Below are 17453 nucleotides of genomic sequence, written 5' to 3'. Positions count from 1 at the left end.
TATCGAACCTATTATCTAGGAGATATGCTGGGACATCAATCTGTTGAGGAGATACATCATCTTCTTCCTTAATATCATTTTCTTCATGATTATCATCAATGACAACATTTATGAATTCCATCATAGTCTTGGTACGAGTGTTGTATACTATGTAGGCCATGCTATTTATAGAATAACCTAGGAATATCCCTTCATCACTCTTTGGATCCATCTTTCTTATTTGCTCATGATCTATCATGATGTAACACTAAACCTTACGATATAAAAATTATAGAGACTGTCTCAACATCATTAATCACATAGTTACGAATCTTTAACATTAAATCTACCTTTTGTATATGTATATTTACTATATATATTCAGCTACTAAACCAACTATGCAGACACAAATGTATTATATTAGTTCTCACTAAAACCGGTCAAATAAGAATTCAAAATTAATAGCAATGCAAGGAAAAATGAAGTTTATTTAAATATTTTAATTAAAAAAATATAAAAATTAAGATCACAATAATAAAAATAGACACAATATATGCATCATGAATTGGTAAGAAGTTAGCGGGAAAATTAAGAAGCTAGCTACAAAAATGCCACTCATACAAGCGGGAAAAGTAAATTGATAAAAAATGCCAATAAGGGTTCCCAAATCGTGAGTCTGAAGTAAGCTCAACCCAATTCATTTCGCTCTCTACAAACGAAACCAACGAGGCTAGGGTTCCCAAATTTGGAGGAAACAAGCGATAGTGGCGACCATGATTCTGACTCAACCTATTGACATCAAGCCGTTGCGGTGGCCGTTAGCCGGTACAGTGGAATGGTGCAATGGCCTTACTTTCTACAATGCTTGCTCACGATTTCTTCAGAACCGCAAGTGAGTTTTTTTCCTCTCACTTTCAAATTATTAGCGTAGTTTTACCATTTAATTGTCTCAAATATGATTGTTATTGAGCTATTTGCATGTTGCTGATATAAAGTTTCAATCTCTGCAGTTCATGCACCTTATAATTTGCCATTATATCATTTGTTTGTAGAAGAAGAAGCTATTTTCTATTCTAAAGAAGAATGCAGTCTTTGAACTTGTCTGCCTTCCATGGGTCAATTGGGAACAGGCGGAATCTTCTTGTTTGGGTATTAATACAATTAGGACATAATTATGACCATTTACAACTTCATATCTATTATTTAATCAATATTTATACAATGCATGTTAGCTTATGATATTAATACTAATTAGCTGGTACTCAGTAGATTATTAATCTCTATTATTAGCAAATAAACTTGGGATGCTGTGCAAAGTTTTTAATTAATTATGAACCCAATGGGAGTTTTGAGATGGACAACTAGGATATGCATACTTAATTTGCAGAGGTTTATAATTATTTTATTTTACTTCTCCTCTTTTTCCATTCTTCATTTTACTTTTTACCAAAACGAGAAATAGATTTTTTTTAATTACTTTACTTCTTTTGTGACTCTAGAAGTGAAAAACTTTATTGACTGGTTTAACTTTTATTTCCTTTCACTTATTTTAATGGAGAATATTTGAAAGAAAAATGAAATTGAAAGAAAGATTTTGAAGGGAACTATGCAAGAGAGATGATGTTGAAGTAATAATAAGGGTTTGATCCCTAGATAATAGTATTCAGTATTAAAAAGAAGATATATTCACATTCATTTACAGTTGTGTAACACTCTTGGGGGAAAATTGAGTGCGCAAAAATCATACAGACACTATGGTTAATGGTTGAATATGTTAAGAAGTGAAACTCTATTTCTTATTAATTTTCTTGATATTTGTTCAACTCCTATTTCTAGGTCTTGAATGCATATCTCCAAATCTTCCATATGACTCTGAAAAGTTTCAGTAGATGAAGGCTTCTGGATGATGAGGGACTGCAAGTCTGAATCCACCTTCTTAAATTCATTTGTCTCTGATTCTAGAGAGTCACAAACTGCTCTTTTAGAATGCATCAACTTAGAAATTGCTGACCATCTGCTGTACTTTGCGCATCCTTTTGGATCATATATAAATAGCAACAGATGTTCTAGTGAGCACAGGGTAACTGATTCTGCTTCTTTCAATATTCCAAACACGGTCGAAGAGTTATTGTTTTTGTTGCTTGAGGAAGAAGCCTTTAACTCATTCTTCATTGCTTTCAATTTTAACATCGCCTTTCGAATTTGCTTCTTTATGTTCTTCCTCAAAGCCATGTATTTTACACCATCAACTTTAAATCTAGTATCATGGCCACTTCTTCTGATGACTGACTGTAATTCATGAATGTTTTCCTTTGATAACAAAAGGCAATCATTAACTATACTGCAGATATCCAGGATCCTAAGTGATCCTTCTAGTAGGTCATCAACACATTTTTCATTGCACTCCTGTGCTAAGGCTAGTTGTTCATAGTGCAATTGAAGTAACTTATCAATGCAGTCATGCAAATCTTGCGTGCCATTAAGTTTGTTGCATACCGAAGACGATGACACTGTGGAGGTACTTTCAAAACTCTTTAACTTGTGCAAATTGTCCTCAAATTGTGATACAAGAGGGTGAGGTGTGGAGGGTAAGCTGTTGCTTCGAAGATGTAGAGAGCTCTTTATGTTTGTTTCAAAAATTGCCATATTTACTTTGCAGAGAAGCTTAGAAGGTTATAAGGTTAGAAAGGTGAGTTTGTTTCAAAATTTGAGTTTTTCTTGGCTTTTTTGCTTCATATATATAGCAAACTAAGCAGCAAATTAAAGGAGACAAGAAGAATATTTATGTTCCTCAAATGTCACCTAATTTTTATTCGGGTCTTAGCAACCTCACCACTTGTTTCTCTGCATTAAGCTTCCAACTCATCCCTAAATATATTAATTGGGAATCACATGGACTCTTTCAAAATGGCATCTTCACAATATAATAGTTTTAGTCTATGAAATTGTCTGCCTGCAACAGAACACATTGAAGGCAAGGGAAGTCTCGATCTTCCGCTACTTCTTGGTGGCAATGTTTGTGCAGTGTCCCCAGCTAGAGACTTATTAATTTATGTTACCATTTTGTTTGCTGCTATCACCTGTCTCATTAACATATGAAAATCTAATTTATGTTACCTTTATAAGATTATTATTATTTTTCAAATGGACTTGATCAAAAGGGTGTATGCGTAGTTGGAACACGGGTAAATATGGAAGGGAACAAAAGTATAGTTTAACCAATCTTTCTATTTTTTTTTTATATTAATCAATTGAGTTACAGCGAGAGGCAATGGATACTGATTTATTTCTTCTATATATGCATGTAATGTGCCAATAAAATGCTGTTTCAAATGTGGAATTGCATAAAAATGTAGAGATGGATTGAACCCTGCTTGGGTGTATTCTATGTGGCTGGTTGTGTGCTGTATTTCTATGGTTGCTACTACTGTTTTTGGTTGGGCTTGATGTGCTTGGGTCAGTAATTTTAATTCAATTTTAGTTTTTTCTGAAAAAGAAGAAGAGATGAACCAAAAATATAGTGATTATGAGTCCAGTAAATATATTAACAGTCTCTGATCAAGATATAGTAAAAGCTTTATCATTTTATTAATTCCGTTTGAGTTCTGATGCTGTTTCATGGCAATTCATTTATTGTCGCACGGAATATAGATCTACTTGATGCATGATGCTATTGTGAATTGATTCCACCACTTGTATCTGTCCTTTCCTGTAATTTGCATGTATACTTTTATGTGTTACTTTTACTAATGACAATATTACTTTACAGGATCGGACTTCTGGACAAACGATTGGTGCCAAATGCGAGTCAAATGGTCCCTATTATCTCTGCCAAATCATGAATGCTGTACCATTGATTTTGATCTGACAAATGATCTGTTTATTATCTATTGATGATTATAATATATTGAATTCATTAGCTTAGGTCTCAAATTTGCATTTTTTACTGGGATTCAATATTTGATTTTGATCTTGCATTAGAGAAGTGTTCAAATTTGATCTGCATCTATTAAGGCTTCATATGGAACCATGATGATCCAAAAGATAAAACAGACGGTCTCATATAATCCATGTTTTCTTATGCAAAAATATGTCCTCATCCATACCATAGATAAATATATAATTCCCCATACCGAAATTCAATTTATAGAACTTCATTGACCTTTATTTAATCCATAAAGTTATGGTAGAGTTGTAACATTTTTATGGTGCACAGTTCATACTTCATCTGCAAACAACTTGTTGAGAATCATTATCATATTTTACATGGCGTATAGACTATAAAGACATAAATTTACACGGACATTGCCAACAAGCACCAGTGGTCTAGTGGTAGAATAGTACCCTGCCACGGTACAGACCCGGGTTCGATTCCCGGCTGGTGCATCAATTTTTTATTTTTAATGGAAAAAATATCATCAATTTTTTATTTTTAATGGAAAAAATATCTGCATGATATATACTCGGATTCAAAGATGCTACTTTAGGTACTAATGTTTCTGCTACGGACATGCTCGAACTGGTGTAATAAGGAGGGAGATTGTTGGTGATCACCAAAATCAGGTTGTTAGCATTAAAGTAATGACAAGAATCATAAACATGATCCATATAAAGTAATCTAAACCAATTATATCATCTTTATTTGCTTCTCACCTTCCTTGCTATTCTCTGATTGAAGTCGTAATGTTTACTATACACTCACTCAGCTTCCTAACTCATTCTTTTATTTTTAACTTGGCATCACATGGATAAACAACATCTCTGCATTTTGCTAATATAAAATTTCAATCTCTGCAGATCATGCAACTTAATGGCTATTATATCGTTTGGTTGCAGAAGAAGAAACTATTTTCAATTCTCAAATAGCATGCATTCTTTTGAATTTGTCCACTTTCAGTGGATCAATTGGAGACATGACGAATCTTCTTGTCCTGGTTTTAATACAATTATTAGTACATTATGATGACTATACTTTGCAATCTCCCAAACTTCATATCTACTATTGTTTAATCAATTATTAATATAATGCATGTTATTTGATAATACTAATTGGATGCTCCTTGGTAGATGAAACACAACTAGCTTATTTATCGCTACTATTAACATAGAAAACTTTAGAACACGTATAAGCCTTTTTATTTAATCATGAACCTAATGGCAGTTTTGAGATTCACAACTAGGATATGCATTTAAGTTGACCTTGAGATTCACTTACGTTTATATGCGACTCAATGAATAGATTTAATTTTATTAATCAGTTACTTAATTACTTCTTTGGTGACTCTTGAAGTGAAAAAATTTGCTGACTGGTTTAACTTCTCTTTCCTTTCAGATATTTTAATGCAGAGCATTTGGAAGAAAAAGGGATATTGAAAGATAAAGATTTTGAAGGGAACTGATCAAGGGAGATAGATGTTGAACTAATAGGATTTGATCCTTAAGATAATAATATTCAGTATTGGAAATAAGATATATTCACATTCATGTACAGTTGTGTAACACTCTTGGGGAAAATTGAGTGCACACAAATCATATAGACACTATGATTAATGGTTGAATATGTTAAGAAGTGAAACTCTATTTCTAATTAATTTTCTTGATATTTGTTCAACTCCTATTTCTAGATCTTGAATGCACATCTCCAAATCTTCCATAGGACAATTTTCAGTAGATAAAGACTTGTGGCTGATGAGAGACGACAAAGCTGCATCCACTTTCTCAAATTCATTTGTGTCTGAATCTTGAGAGTCACAAACTACTCTTTTAGAATGCATCAACTTGGATATTGCTGACCATCTTCCATTCTTTGAGTGCCCTTTTGGATCACAGATAAATAGCAACAAATGTTCTAGTGAGCTTAGGGTGACTGCTTCTGCTTCTTTCAAGAATCGAAGCATAGGCAAAGAGTTGTTTTCTTTGTTGTTTGAGGAAGAAGAAATCAAATCATTCTTCAATGACCTCAAATTTACCAACTTCTTTCGGATTTGCTTCTTCATGTTCTTCCTAAAAGCCATGTATTTGGCACCCTCAACTGTGAATCCAGTTTCATTGCCTCTCCTTCTTCTGATTATTGATTGTAGTTCATGGATGTTTTCGGTTGATAGCAAAAGGAAATCCTTAGCTATACTACAGATATCCAAGATCTTAAGTGATCCTTCTAGTAGCTCATCGACACATTTTTCATTGCATTCTTGTACTAAGGTTTGTTGTTGAATCGGCAATTGAAGCAACTTATCAATGCAGTCATGCAAATCTTGCATGCCATTTAGTTTGTTGCATATCAAAGATGATGACGCTGAAGAGGCACCTTCTGATGTCTTCAATCTATGCAAATTGTCCTCCAATTGTGATACAAGAGGGTGAGGTGCGGAGGGTAAGCTGTTGCTGCGAATATGCAGAGAGCTCTTTGTGTTTATTTCAATGACTGCCATTTTTCTTCCCAGAAAACACAAGGTTAGTAGGTGAAAATATACAAGAGTTTAAAACTTGAGTTTTGGCTGACTCTTTTGCTTCCTATATATAGCAAACACATCAAGGGGACAAGAAGAATATTTTTGTTTCTTAAATGGAACCTTATTAGTATGCAATTATATCAGCTACCTCACAATGATCTGTCAATGGTCTCCATGCACCACTCTTCCAACTCATCCCTTCTCACAAAATAGCATCTTTACAATTTAATACTTTATACATAGAAATGCATTGTGCATGCATTGTAAATGTACATTTTGTTGGAGGATGAGAAGATGCTGTTTTGTAGCAAGATTATCTTTTAGTCTATGGAGTTGTCTGCCTGCAACAGGACATATTGAAGGCAAGGAAAGTCTCTTGATCTTCAGCTACTGACACTGTTACTTCTTGGTGGCGATGTTTATGCAGTGTCCCCAGCTAGACACCTTAGTAGTTTATGTCACCATTTTTGTTTGTTGCAATTACCTTTCTCATTAACATGTGAAGAAAACAATTGATGCTATTAGAGTACTGTTACCATTTTGTTTGTAGAGTTTTTATTTTATTTTTAAATAACTCTTAGAGTACTGTTACATTTCCAAATGGAGATGATTCAAAGGGAGAATTTGAGTGTAAGTGTAGTTGGACATGTGTAAAAATTAAAGGTATGCATTTGTCATTCATGTGTCTGGATGTTCAATTAATATTATGTGGATTAGTCGATTGACTCGTTCTTTCTTATAACTGTTGTTTGTTACCTTTACAAATAACTATGTTAATTTGCAGGACCGGACTTCTTCAAGACGGATGATTGTGTTATGTGAGTCAAATGGTTTCTATTATCACTATCACATCAACATTTGTTAGAGTAACACACTCACATTTGTTTTATTTTTCTCTTTCACTTCCATGATGATGTAATTCATTTGCATGGCCATGTGGACTATTCTGATAGATGAAACCATGACTGCAATTCTTTTATCCACGTGTCTCTGTTGAAGAGACAAGAACTGCATTAAAATACAGCTATATAGGGATGAATGAAAAAGAGACCAACCCAATTTTCATGGTCACCAATATATGTGTTATTTATGCATCTCATTTCGTGTAAATTAAACTGCTTGATGGTTACAGATGTCAAATCTCAACTTTGAATATTTGATCAAGAAAAATATGTAGTTAGGTATATATATTAACTTAAAGCATTATAACCATGATCTAAAGCAATTATATCATCTTGATTTGATTCTCATCTTCCAACTCATCCCTATAGAATGCATCACATGGAGAAACAGCATCTCTGCAAATCATGCACTCTTTAACACGTCTGCCTAAACAAGACGAATCTTCTTGTTTAGGAATCAATACAATTGGTATATTATGATGGCTATATTTCACAAGTGTCCCCAACTTCATATCAATATTTAATCAATATTCATTGTTAATATAATGCATCTTAGCTCCTAATTTTAATACTAATTCAATGGTTCTAGGTAGATGAAACACAACTAGCTTCTTTATCTTTATTATTAGCATATAAAATTTGTGAGTATAGGCCTAATGAAAGTTTTAAGATTGACAACTCTGATGTGCATTTAAATTGACTTTGAGTATCATGTTGGCATACTTAACTTTTGCGGAGGTTCACAATTATTTTATTTTAACCCTCCTCCACTTTTTTCATCCTTCATTATATTTTTTTACCAAAATGAGAAACATAAATTTAACAGGTGAAAAAGTTTGTTGAAAGATAAGATTTTGAAGGAAACTGAGCAAAAAAGATAGATGTTGAAATAATAAGGGTTTGATCCCTAGATAATAATATTCACAATAAAAGAAGATATAATCATAATCATGTACAGTTGTGTAACACTCATGGTGGAAAATTGAGTGCACACAAATCATATAGACACTATGATTAATGGTTGAATATGTTAAGAAGTGAAACTCTATTTCTAATTAATTTTCTTGATATTTGTTCGACTCCTATTTCTAGGTCTTGAATGCACATCTCCAAATCTTCCATATGACTTTGATAATTTTCAGTAGATAAAGACTTGTGGTTGATGAGAGACAACAAAGCTGCATCCACCTTCTCAAATTCATTTGTGTCTAATTCTTGAGAATCACAAACTACTCTTTTAGAATGCATCAACTTGGATATTGCTGACCATCTTCTGTTATTTGAGTGTCCTTTTGGATCGCAGATAAATAGCAGCAAATGTTCTAGTGAGCTTATAGTGACTGTTTCTGCTTCTTTCAAGATTCTAAACATGGTCGAAGAGTTATTGTCGTTGTTGTTGTTTGAGGAAGAAGCAATCAACTTGATTGCTTTCAAATTTACCAACGCCTTCCGAATTTGTTTCTTCATGTTCTTCCTCAAAGCCATGTATTTTACAAACTCAACTTTGAATCCGGTTTCAATTCCTCTCTTTCTTCTGATGACTGACTGTAGTTCATGCGTGTTTTCCTTTGATAGCAAAAGGCAATCCTTAGCTATACTGCAGATATCCAAGATCCTAAGTGATCCTTCTAGTAGGTCATCAATACATTTTTCATTGCACTCTTGTGCTAAGGTTTGTTGTTCATTTGGTAATTGAAGTAAGTTATCGATGCAATCATGCAAATCCTGCATGCCATTAAGTTTGTTGCATATTGAAGATGATGACTCTGATGAAGAGGCAGCTTCCGAAGTGTTCAATCTTTGCAAATTGACCTCAAATTGTGATATAAGAGGGTGAGATGTGGATGGTAAGCTGTTACTGCGAAGATGCAGAGAGCTTTTTGTGTTTGTTTCAATGATTGCCATTTTTCTTCTCAGAAAACAGAAGTTTAGAATGGGAAAATATACAAGAGTTTATATGAATACTTGAGTTTTGGTTGGCTTTTTCCCTTGATATATATAGCATACAAATCAAGGAGACAAGAAGAATACTTTTGTTTGTTGAATGTCACCTAATTAGTATGCAATTAGATCATCTTGATTTGGATCTGAGCTACCTTACCATGATCTGTCAATAATACTCTCCATGCACCAAGCTTCCAACTCATCCCTCAATTGTTTTCTTTGGAATCATGTTGATTCTGACAAAATGTCGATTTTACAATATAATACTCAGAAGTGCATTATGCATGCATTGTTAATGGAGGTTTAGTTGGAAGATGAGAAGATGCTGTTTTGAAGCATGATTTATCTTTTAGTATATGAAACTGTCTGCCTGCAACAGGACATATTGTAGGCAAGGAAAGTCTCTTGATCTTCAGATACTGTTACATTGGTTAGTTCTTGGTGGCGATGTTTATGCAGTGTTCCCAACTCAGACACCTATTAGTTTATGTTACCATTTTGTTTGTTGCAGTTACTTGTCTCAAACTAGTTGATGCATACTGGTTTTGCAGAAGTTCACGTTCAAAACCATAGTTTTTTAAGAGTATTATTACTATTTTTTCAACTTGTGATTAATAATTTCTTGTAGCACTTTCTATGATCTTGTTGATTTGAAAATTAGGAAAAATAAAAAACACTCGTGCTTTGTTTCTTGCCAATTTTACAATATACTATTGTATAGAGTCTCACCTCTCAAAGGAGTGTAAGAGCTGTTGTGAAGGGAAAAAGATTATATATAATTCTCTGACCCTAAGTATAACTTTTAAGATCTCTGCTCACATTTTGCATTAAAAAGAGTGCTTTACATTTAAAGTTATCTATTGGTTTCTACAAAAGTTTTCTTGAGTCTTGACAAAATGGCTTCTTTACCTTGCACCCATATCATTGGACCCTGCACCCCCTCTTTATATATACCACTGTTTTTACCATGATACCCTCTTACTTAAAATACACAACTTCCATTATTCATTTGTTATTTTTAAGAGATTTTAGAAAAGTCTGATATCTACTACATTTTTTGAATTATCTACCAGATATTTACAAGTTTTTTTCCCATTAAAATTATGCATTTTTAATGGAAATTTAGAATTTATACTGAATTTTTAGGAAAAAATATGTATTTTTAAATTTTTCGATAAAATCTCATATTTTACGTGCATATATATTGATATTTTTGAAAAATATGATACCCAACGTGCATTTTTATTGATATTTTTGAAATATCTGGAAAAAATGTATACATGCTTTCCAACAATTTCGAAAATACCGATAAAAATGCATGCTGGTTATCGCATTTTTCAAAAAAGTCGATAAATATTAAATTTTTAATTCTGTGTCAAAGTAGAAATAGTGTTTGTATTCGACGGGTGTCGAAAGGTGTTTGTGTCGAACATAATATGTATTTGCTATATTTGACAGAAAGTCAAATATAGTCTATCGAAACATGTAGTTGTCGAAGGAGTCTAAAGAGTCGAAAATAGATTAACTTAGCATAACTTTAGTTGAGTAGTTATTTTGTGATTATTTGGAGTGCATGTACTCTCATCTATAAATAGAGAAAAGCTCTATTTCAAGTGTAATGTAAGAATTCAATTTTGTAGTTACATTGTGTAGTTTCAGAAATCACATGTGTGATTAACACACATTGTATCAAACAATCAGAGTGCAGTTTTGCACAATAATACATTCATCATCTTCCTCCAGAATTTCTATTTTCTCTCAATTTCAATTGTTTTGTCTTCTTCTTTCATTCTCTGTGTAGTGTATAATCATCTTGTAATAAATGAGTGGTTGTTTCACCTGAGTGAAGGGTGAAGAACAAGAGACATGATCAATAAAAAATATCAATCCTTGTTCATCAAAATTGATTCGGTTAACTTCAAGATTGAAGTTTTCCCAATATCTGGTATCTAGAGCATTGACTGTGCGATCTTTGGGACACATTGAATCACGATGAATCATTCGAACAAACATTTTTCTACAAATCTTCCCATCTTGAATGATAAGAATTATGAAAATTAGTGTAAGCAAATGAATGTTGTTTTCTGTTATCAAAATCTTTGGAATCTTGTGAAAAATAGAGTAAAATCAATTGGAGAGAATGCTACGGATGAACAGAAGGCTGCACACAAAGATTCGAAGAAGAAATATTATAAGACTGTATTTTTAATCCATCAACGCGTTGATCCATACAATTTTGAGAAAGTTGGTGATGTCGATTTGACAAAGGAAGCATGAGACATCCTAGAAAAATCATTTGGAGGCGCTGAGAAAGTGAAGAAGGTGAAGTTACAAACTCGCAAAAGAATGTATGAATTGCTTCAGATGGAAGACAATGAAAGTGTGACTGGTTTCTTCACTAAATTAACGAAACTGGTGAATCAAATCAAAACATGTGGAGAAGTGTTGACATCAAAATCTATAGTGTCAAAGATTTTGAGGTCATTGACTCCAAAGTTCGATCATGTGGTAGTAGGCATAAAAGAGTTACAGGATTTGTCAAGTATGACAAAAGAAAAGTTTCAAGAGACTCTTGAATCTCACGAACAAATAATGGATGAAAAAACTGCAAGCAAGTGATGTAGCTTTGCAGGCTCAGTCGACTAAAGAAATGAAAGACAAAGGAATATGAAATGGTAACAATGGCAGAGGAAGTTACACCAACTCAATTGGTAGAGGAAACCATAAAAAAGGTAGTTGATCGAATCAGAGACAATATTCTAAACAAGGAAATCACAGAGGCGGTGGTACAGGTAGAGGAAGACGCAATAGAAGAAAACCTAATAAAAGTCATATTCAATGCTACAATTGCCAAAAGTATGACCATTATGCAAGTCAATGTCGAGGAGGCAAGAAAGATTAAAAAAGTGATGCAAAGCTTGCAGAAGACGAAGTGATGCTAATGGTCAAAATAAAGGAAGAAGAAAGATTCAAAGATCAATGCTATTTCGACTGAGGCTGTTTGTCACACATGACTGGAAGAAAAGATTGGTTTATCAACATCAGTCATCGTCGAAGAACAAGATAAAATTTGCAAACGTCAATACCATATCTGCTGAAGGTATTGGTAATATTCTGATCAGGAGAAAGGATGGTAAACAATCAATAATTTCTAATGTGTTGTGCATACCTGGCATGAAGAGTAATCTGCTGAGTATAAGTCAACTGATCGAGAGGAATTACAAATTATTGATTGAAGATAGAATGATGAAAGTGATTGGCTCGAGTAATAGGTTAATCTTGAAGGCTCATATGTCTCAAAATAGAACCTTCTGGATTGAACTTGATGTGTTGGAATACAAGTTCCTGGCGACTGCAACTAGCAGAGATGAATAGTTATGACATTATAGACTTGGTCACTTGAATTTCATTAACATTAGTATTATGAAGAGGAAGAACATGATTTCAGGCGACCAGGAATCAATATTCCATAAGAAGTATATGAAGAATGTGTTCAAGCAAAACAACACAAGAATAACTTCAACAAGGATGCAATAAGCAAGTCGAAATCTACTATCGAGATAATATACTCAGACGTGTGTGGTCTGCTCCCAATATATTCACTTGGAGGTAACAAGTACTTTGTTACATTTATTGATGATTACAACGGAAATCTATGGACCTACTTAATCAAGAAGAAAAGTGATGTGATTTATGTTTTCACCAAGTTCAAAGAAATGGTCGAAAGATAGAGTGATCACAAGATTAAGGTTCTAAGGATAAATGGAGGTGGAGAGTACGTGTCAAAATACTTCAACATACTATGTACAAAAGAAGGAATTATGCATGAGGTGTGCCATCATACACTCCTTAACAAAATGGTACTGCTGAAAGAAAGAACATAACCATTATGAATATGATGAGAAGTATGTTGAAAGGCAAACACCTCCCAAATGAGCTATGAAGTGAGGTTGTGTCGACTGCAACATACATACTAAATAAATGTTAGACAAAAAGGCTTGAAGGTATCACACCAGAAGAATGTTGGTATGGTGTCAAACTTAGTTTAAGCCACTTGAAGGTGTTTGGATCCATAACACATAGACAAGTTCCAGATCAACTGAGAAGAAAATTGGATGATAAGTTGAGTCAAATTATTCTAGTAGGATATCATTCGACTAGTGGATACAAACTATTCGACCTAGTGAACAAGAAAGTCGTGATCAGAAGGGATGTGATCGTAGATAAGCTTAAGAAGTGTGATTGGACTAAGAACATCAAGATGTATTCAGTGAGAATCATGTGTGATGAACCATCTAGTGAAGCTGCTAGAGATGTTCGACAACCTATTAGAGAAGTTAGGCAAGAATCTGTCAAAGGTCAAGCTAGCACAAGCAAACCTCAAAGAATAAGAAACATCTCTGCAAGACTGCAAGAATGTGTAATCACATCTGATGATGTGGTCGATGATAAAGGTGAGTTAGTACACTATGTCTTTTATGGAGATATTGAGTCAATCAATGCAGTTGAAGCATTGAAAGACTCAAGGTGAATGAAAGCTATGGTGGATGAGACAAAATCTATATAAGACAATGATACCTTATCACTAGTCGAATTTTCAAAAGGGAAGAAGGAAATTTAAGTGTCTCTTTGTTGTAAAAAAAATTGGTTGCTTTTTAATTGTCACTTATAAAGCTCAAGTATAAAGTTAGTATTAATTGCATTTTGTCAAAATTATCTCTAGGTAATTATTACAGAGAGATAAAAAATAAAATGAATGTAATAAATAGTTAAGAGTATTATAGATAAAAATAGAATTATTATTAAAAAAGTAATAATAATGATTAACTTTTTTGATATGTGTAAAAAGTTAAAAAATACTACCTCCGTTTTTTATTAGAAGTAGTTTTGGAAAAATATTTTGTACCACAATATAAGTCATTTTATTATATCAATGAATCATTAATGATATTTTTCCTATTATACCCTTAAATATTTATTATTCTCTCTCCTTTTAATTATGTCAATTTCTCTTTTCAATACCATTAATGAAGGATAATTTTATAAAATCATTTATAATTTCTCTTTTTCATACTACAATTATTATATTTTTTTAATACGTGTGAAAAATAAAAAACAACTTATAATAAAAAACGGAAAGAGTATCACTTAAAAAAAAAAAAAAAAGGAAAGCTGAAAATATAAATTGACCAAAATGCCATAGGTCAATTTATAAAAATATTAATAATAATAATACCTTATAATTCAAAAAAATTCAAATTCTGATCAACTCAATTCAAGGAGGCTAGGGTTCCCAAATTTGGAGGAAACAAGCGATATTGGCGACTATGCTCAAATGTGAATGCTGTTGCGGCGGTGGCTGTTAGCCGGTACTGTCGAATTGTGCCACAGCCATACTTTCTACAATGCTTACTCACGACTTCTTCAGAACCGCAAGTGAGTTCTTTTTTTCGACTGTCAAATTATTAGCTTAGTTTTACCATTTAGTTGTCTGAAATAAGAACAAGAAGAGGGGGAGCCATCTCATGCCGATGCATGATCCCGAAATTGATGGTCCCATGGGTGAGGTTGAAGGACATAGGAATGCCTCTAGTGAGCTTGTGTAATTAGTTTTGAAACCCACTTCGAGTTTCTTTTGGTTATATTGGCATGATGTTGCACCTTTATTTAATCCATAAAGTTATGCTAGAGTTCTAACATTTTGTATGGTGCACTGTTCATACTTCATCTGCAAACAACTTGTTGAAAATCATTATCATATTTTACATGGCATATAGACTATAAAGACATAAATTTACACGGAGATTGCCAACGAGCACCAGTGGTCTAGTGGTAGAATAGTACCCTGCCACGGTACAGACCCGGGTTCGATTCCCGGCTGGTGCATTTAATTTTTATTTTCTGATGGAATTTGCATGTACTATGATAGATGACTGAACTGCATTAGTTATTGTTTCAGTTATTGTTTCAATGCATTAAAATAAAGCTGGAAACTTGTGAATGAAAAAGAGACCAACCAATATATTTTAACGGATGTCAGATCTCAACTCTGATTCAGAAATCATGTACTTTGAATATTTGATCAAGAAAAATATGTAGTTAGGTATATATATTAATCTAAAGCAATTATATCATCTTGATTTGATTCTCATCTTCCAACTCATCCCAATAGAATGCATCACATGGAGAAACAGCATCTCTGCAAATCATGCACTCTTTCAACACGTTTGCCTAAACAAGACGAATCTTCTTGTTTAGGAATCAATACAATTGGTACATTATGATGGCTATATTTCACAAGTGTCCCCAACTTCATATCATTATTTAATCAATATTCATTGTTAATATAATGCATCTTAGCTCCTAATTTCAATACTAATTCAATGGTTCTAGGTAGATGAAACACAACTAGCTTCTTTATCTTTATTATTAGCATATAAAATTTGTGAATATGTGCAAAGTTTTTATTTAATCATGGGCCTAATGAAAGTTTTAAGATTGACAACTCTGATAATATGCATTTAAATTGACTTTGAGTATCATGTTGGCATACTTAATTTTTGCGGAGGTTTACAATTTATTTTATTTTAACCCTCCTCCACTTTTTTCATCCTTCATTATATTTTTTTTACCAAAATGAGAAACATAAATTTAACAGGTGAAAAAGTTTGTTGAAAGATAAGATTTTGAAGGAAACTGAGCAAAAAAGATAGATGTTGAAATAATAAGGGTTTGATCCCTAGATAATAATATTCACAATAAAAGAAGATATAATCATAATCATGTACAGTTGTGTAACACTCATGGTGGAAAATTGAGTGCACACAAATCATAGAAACACTATGGTTAATGGTTGAATATGTTAAGAAGTGAGACTCTATTTCTTATTAATTTTCTTGATATTTGTTCAACTCCTATTTCTAGGTCTTGAATGCACATCTCCAAATCTTCCATATGACTTTGATAATTTTCAGTAGATAAAGACTTGTGGCTGATGAGAGACAACAAAGCTGCATCCACCTTCTCAAATTCATTTGTGTCTAATTCTTGAGAATCACAAACTACTCTTTTAGAATGCATCAACTTGGATATTGCTGACCATCTTCTGTTATTTGAGTGTCCTTTTGGATCACAGATAAATAGCAGCAAATGTTCTAGTGAGCTTATACTGACTGTTTCTGCTTCTTTCAAGATTCTAAACATGGTCGAAGAGTTATTGGCGTTGTTGTTGTTTGAGGAAGAAGCAATCAACTTGATTGCTTTCAAATTTACCAACGACTTCTGAATTTGCTTTTTCATGACCTTCCTCAAAGCCATGTATTTTACACACTCAACTTCGAATCCGGTTTCAATTCCTCTCTTTCTTCTGATGACTGACTGTAGTTCATGCGTGTTTTCCTTTGATAACAAAAGGCAATCCTTAGCTATACTACAGATATCCAAGATCCTAAGTGATCCTTCTAGTAGCTCATCAACACACTTTTCATTGCACTCTTGTGCTAAGGTTTGTTGTTCAATTGGCAACTGAAGCAACTTATCGATGCAATCATGCAATTCCTGCATGCCATTAAGTTTGTTGCATATCGAAGATGATGACTCTGAAGAGGCACATTCCGAAGTCTTCAATCTTTGCAAATTTTCCTCAAATTGTGAAATAAAAGGGTGAGGAGTGGATGGTAAGCTGTTGCTGCGAAGATGCAGAGAGCTCTTGGTGTTTGTTCATTGATTGCCATTTTTTCTTCTTAGAAAACAGAAGTTTAGAAGGTGAAAATATACAAGAGTTTATTTGAATACTTTTGCTTTGGTTGGCTTTTTCGCTTCATATATATAGCAAACAAATCAAGGAGACAAGAAGAATACTTTTGTTTGTTAAATGTCACCTAATTAGTATGCAATGATATCATCTTGATTTGGAACCCATCTACCTCACCATGATCTGTCAATACTCTCCATGCACCAAGCTTCCAACTCATCCCTCAATTGTTTTCTTTGGAATCATGTTGATTCTGACAAAATGGCATATTTAGAATATAATAATCAGAAATGCATAATGCATGCATTGTTAATGGAGGTTTAGTTGGAAGATGACAAGATGCTGTTTTAAAGCATGATTATCTTTTAGTATATGAAATTGTCTGCCTGCAACAGGACATATTGTAGGCAAGAAAAGTCTCTT

General features: G+C 33.2%; 3 protein-coding genes, 1 long non-coding RNA gene and 2 other non-coding genes across 7 annotated transcripts; 3 read left to right on the top strand and 3 right to left on the bottom strand.

The window, feature by feature from the left end:
• Positions 1–589: 589 nt before the first annotated feature.
• Positions 590–3903, top strand: LOC127106896 (uncharacterized). Of its 2 annotated transcripts, none has more exons than XR_007795531.1 (3): positions 590–871; positions 990–2668; positions 3749–3903. It is a non-coding gene; the product is annotated as an uncharacterized LOC127106896 (long non-coding RNA). The 2 variants fall into 2 exon arrangements; XR_007795530.1 differs by lacking the exon at positions 3749–3903 and having other exon boundaries at positions 990–1128; positions 1816–3736.
• Positions 3904–4294: 391 nt separating this feature from the next.
• TRNAG-GCC (transfer RNA glycine (anticodon GCC)) lies at positions 4295–4365 on the top strand. Its single transcript has one exon. It is a non-coding gene; the product is annotated as a tRNA-Gly (tRNA).
• A 1160-nt stretch (positions 4366–5525) lies between these two features.
• On the bottom strand, positions 5526–6105 carry LOC127106895 (uncharacterized). Its single transcript, XM_051044187.1, has one exon. It carries the CDS (start codon positions 5991–5993, stop codon positions 5526–5528), a length of 468 nt encoding a protein of 155 aa, XP_050900144.1. The 5' UTR covers positions 5994–6105.
• A 2226-nt stretch (positions 6106–8331) lies between these two features.
• Positions 8332–8801, bottom strand: LOC127106894 (uncharacterized). Its single transcript, XM_051044186.1, has one exon. It carries the CDS (start codon positions 8798–8800, stop codon positions 8348–8350), a length of 453 nt encoding a protein of 150 aa, XP_050900143.1. The 5' UTR covers position 8801; the 3' UTR covers positions 8332–8347.
• A 6291-nt stretch (positions 8802–15092) lies between these two features.
• TRNAG-GCC (transfer RNA glycine (anticodon GCC)) lies at positions 15093–15163 on the top strand. Its single transcript has one exon. It is a non-coding gene; the product is annotated as a tRNA-Gly (tRNA).
• An 827-nt stretch (positions 15164–15990) lies between these two features.
• Positions 15991–17146, bottom strand: LOC127106893 (uncharacterized). Its single transcript, XM_051044185.1, has one exon. It carries the CDS (start codon positions 16838–16840, stop codon positions 16124–16126), a length of 717 nt encoding a protein of 238 aa, XP_050900142.1. The 5' UTR covers positions 16841–17146; the 3' UTR covers positions 15991–16123.
• Positions 17147–17453: the final 307 nt, after the last annotated feature.

The sequence above is a fragment of the Lathyrus oleraceus genome, chromosome 7 (genome assembly GCF_024323335.1).
Source record: "Lathyrus oleraceus cultivar Zhongwan6 chromosome 7, CAAS_Psat_ZW6_1.0, whole genome shotgun sequence".
In the NCBI taxonomy this organism is placed as follows: Eukaryota; Viridiplantae; Streptophyta; class Magnoliopsida; order Fabales; family Fabaceae; genus Lathyrus; species Lathyrus oleraceus.
Note: the sequence above shows the minus strand (reverse complement) of the source record. Positions and strands in the feature narration are given on the sequence as shown.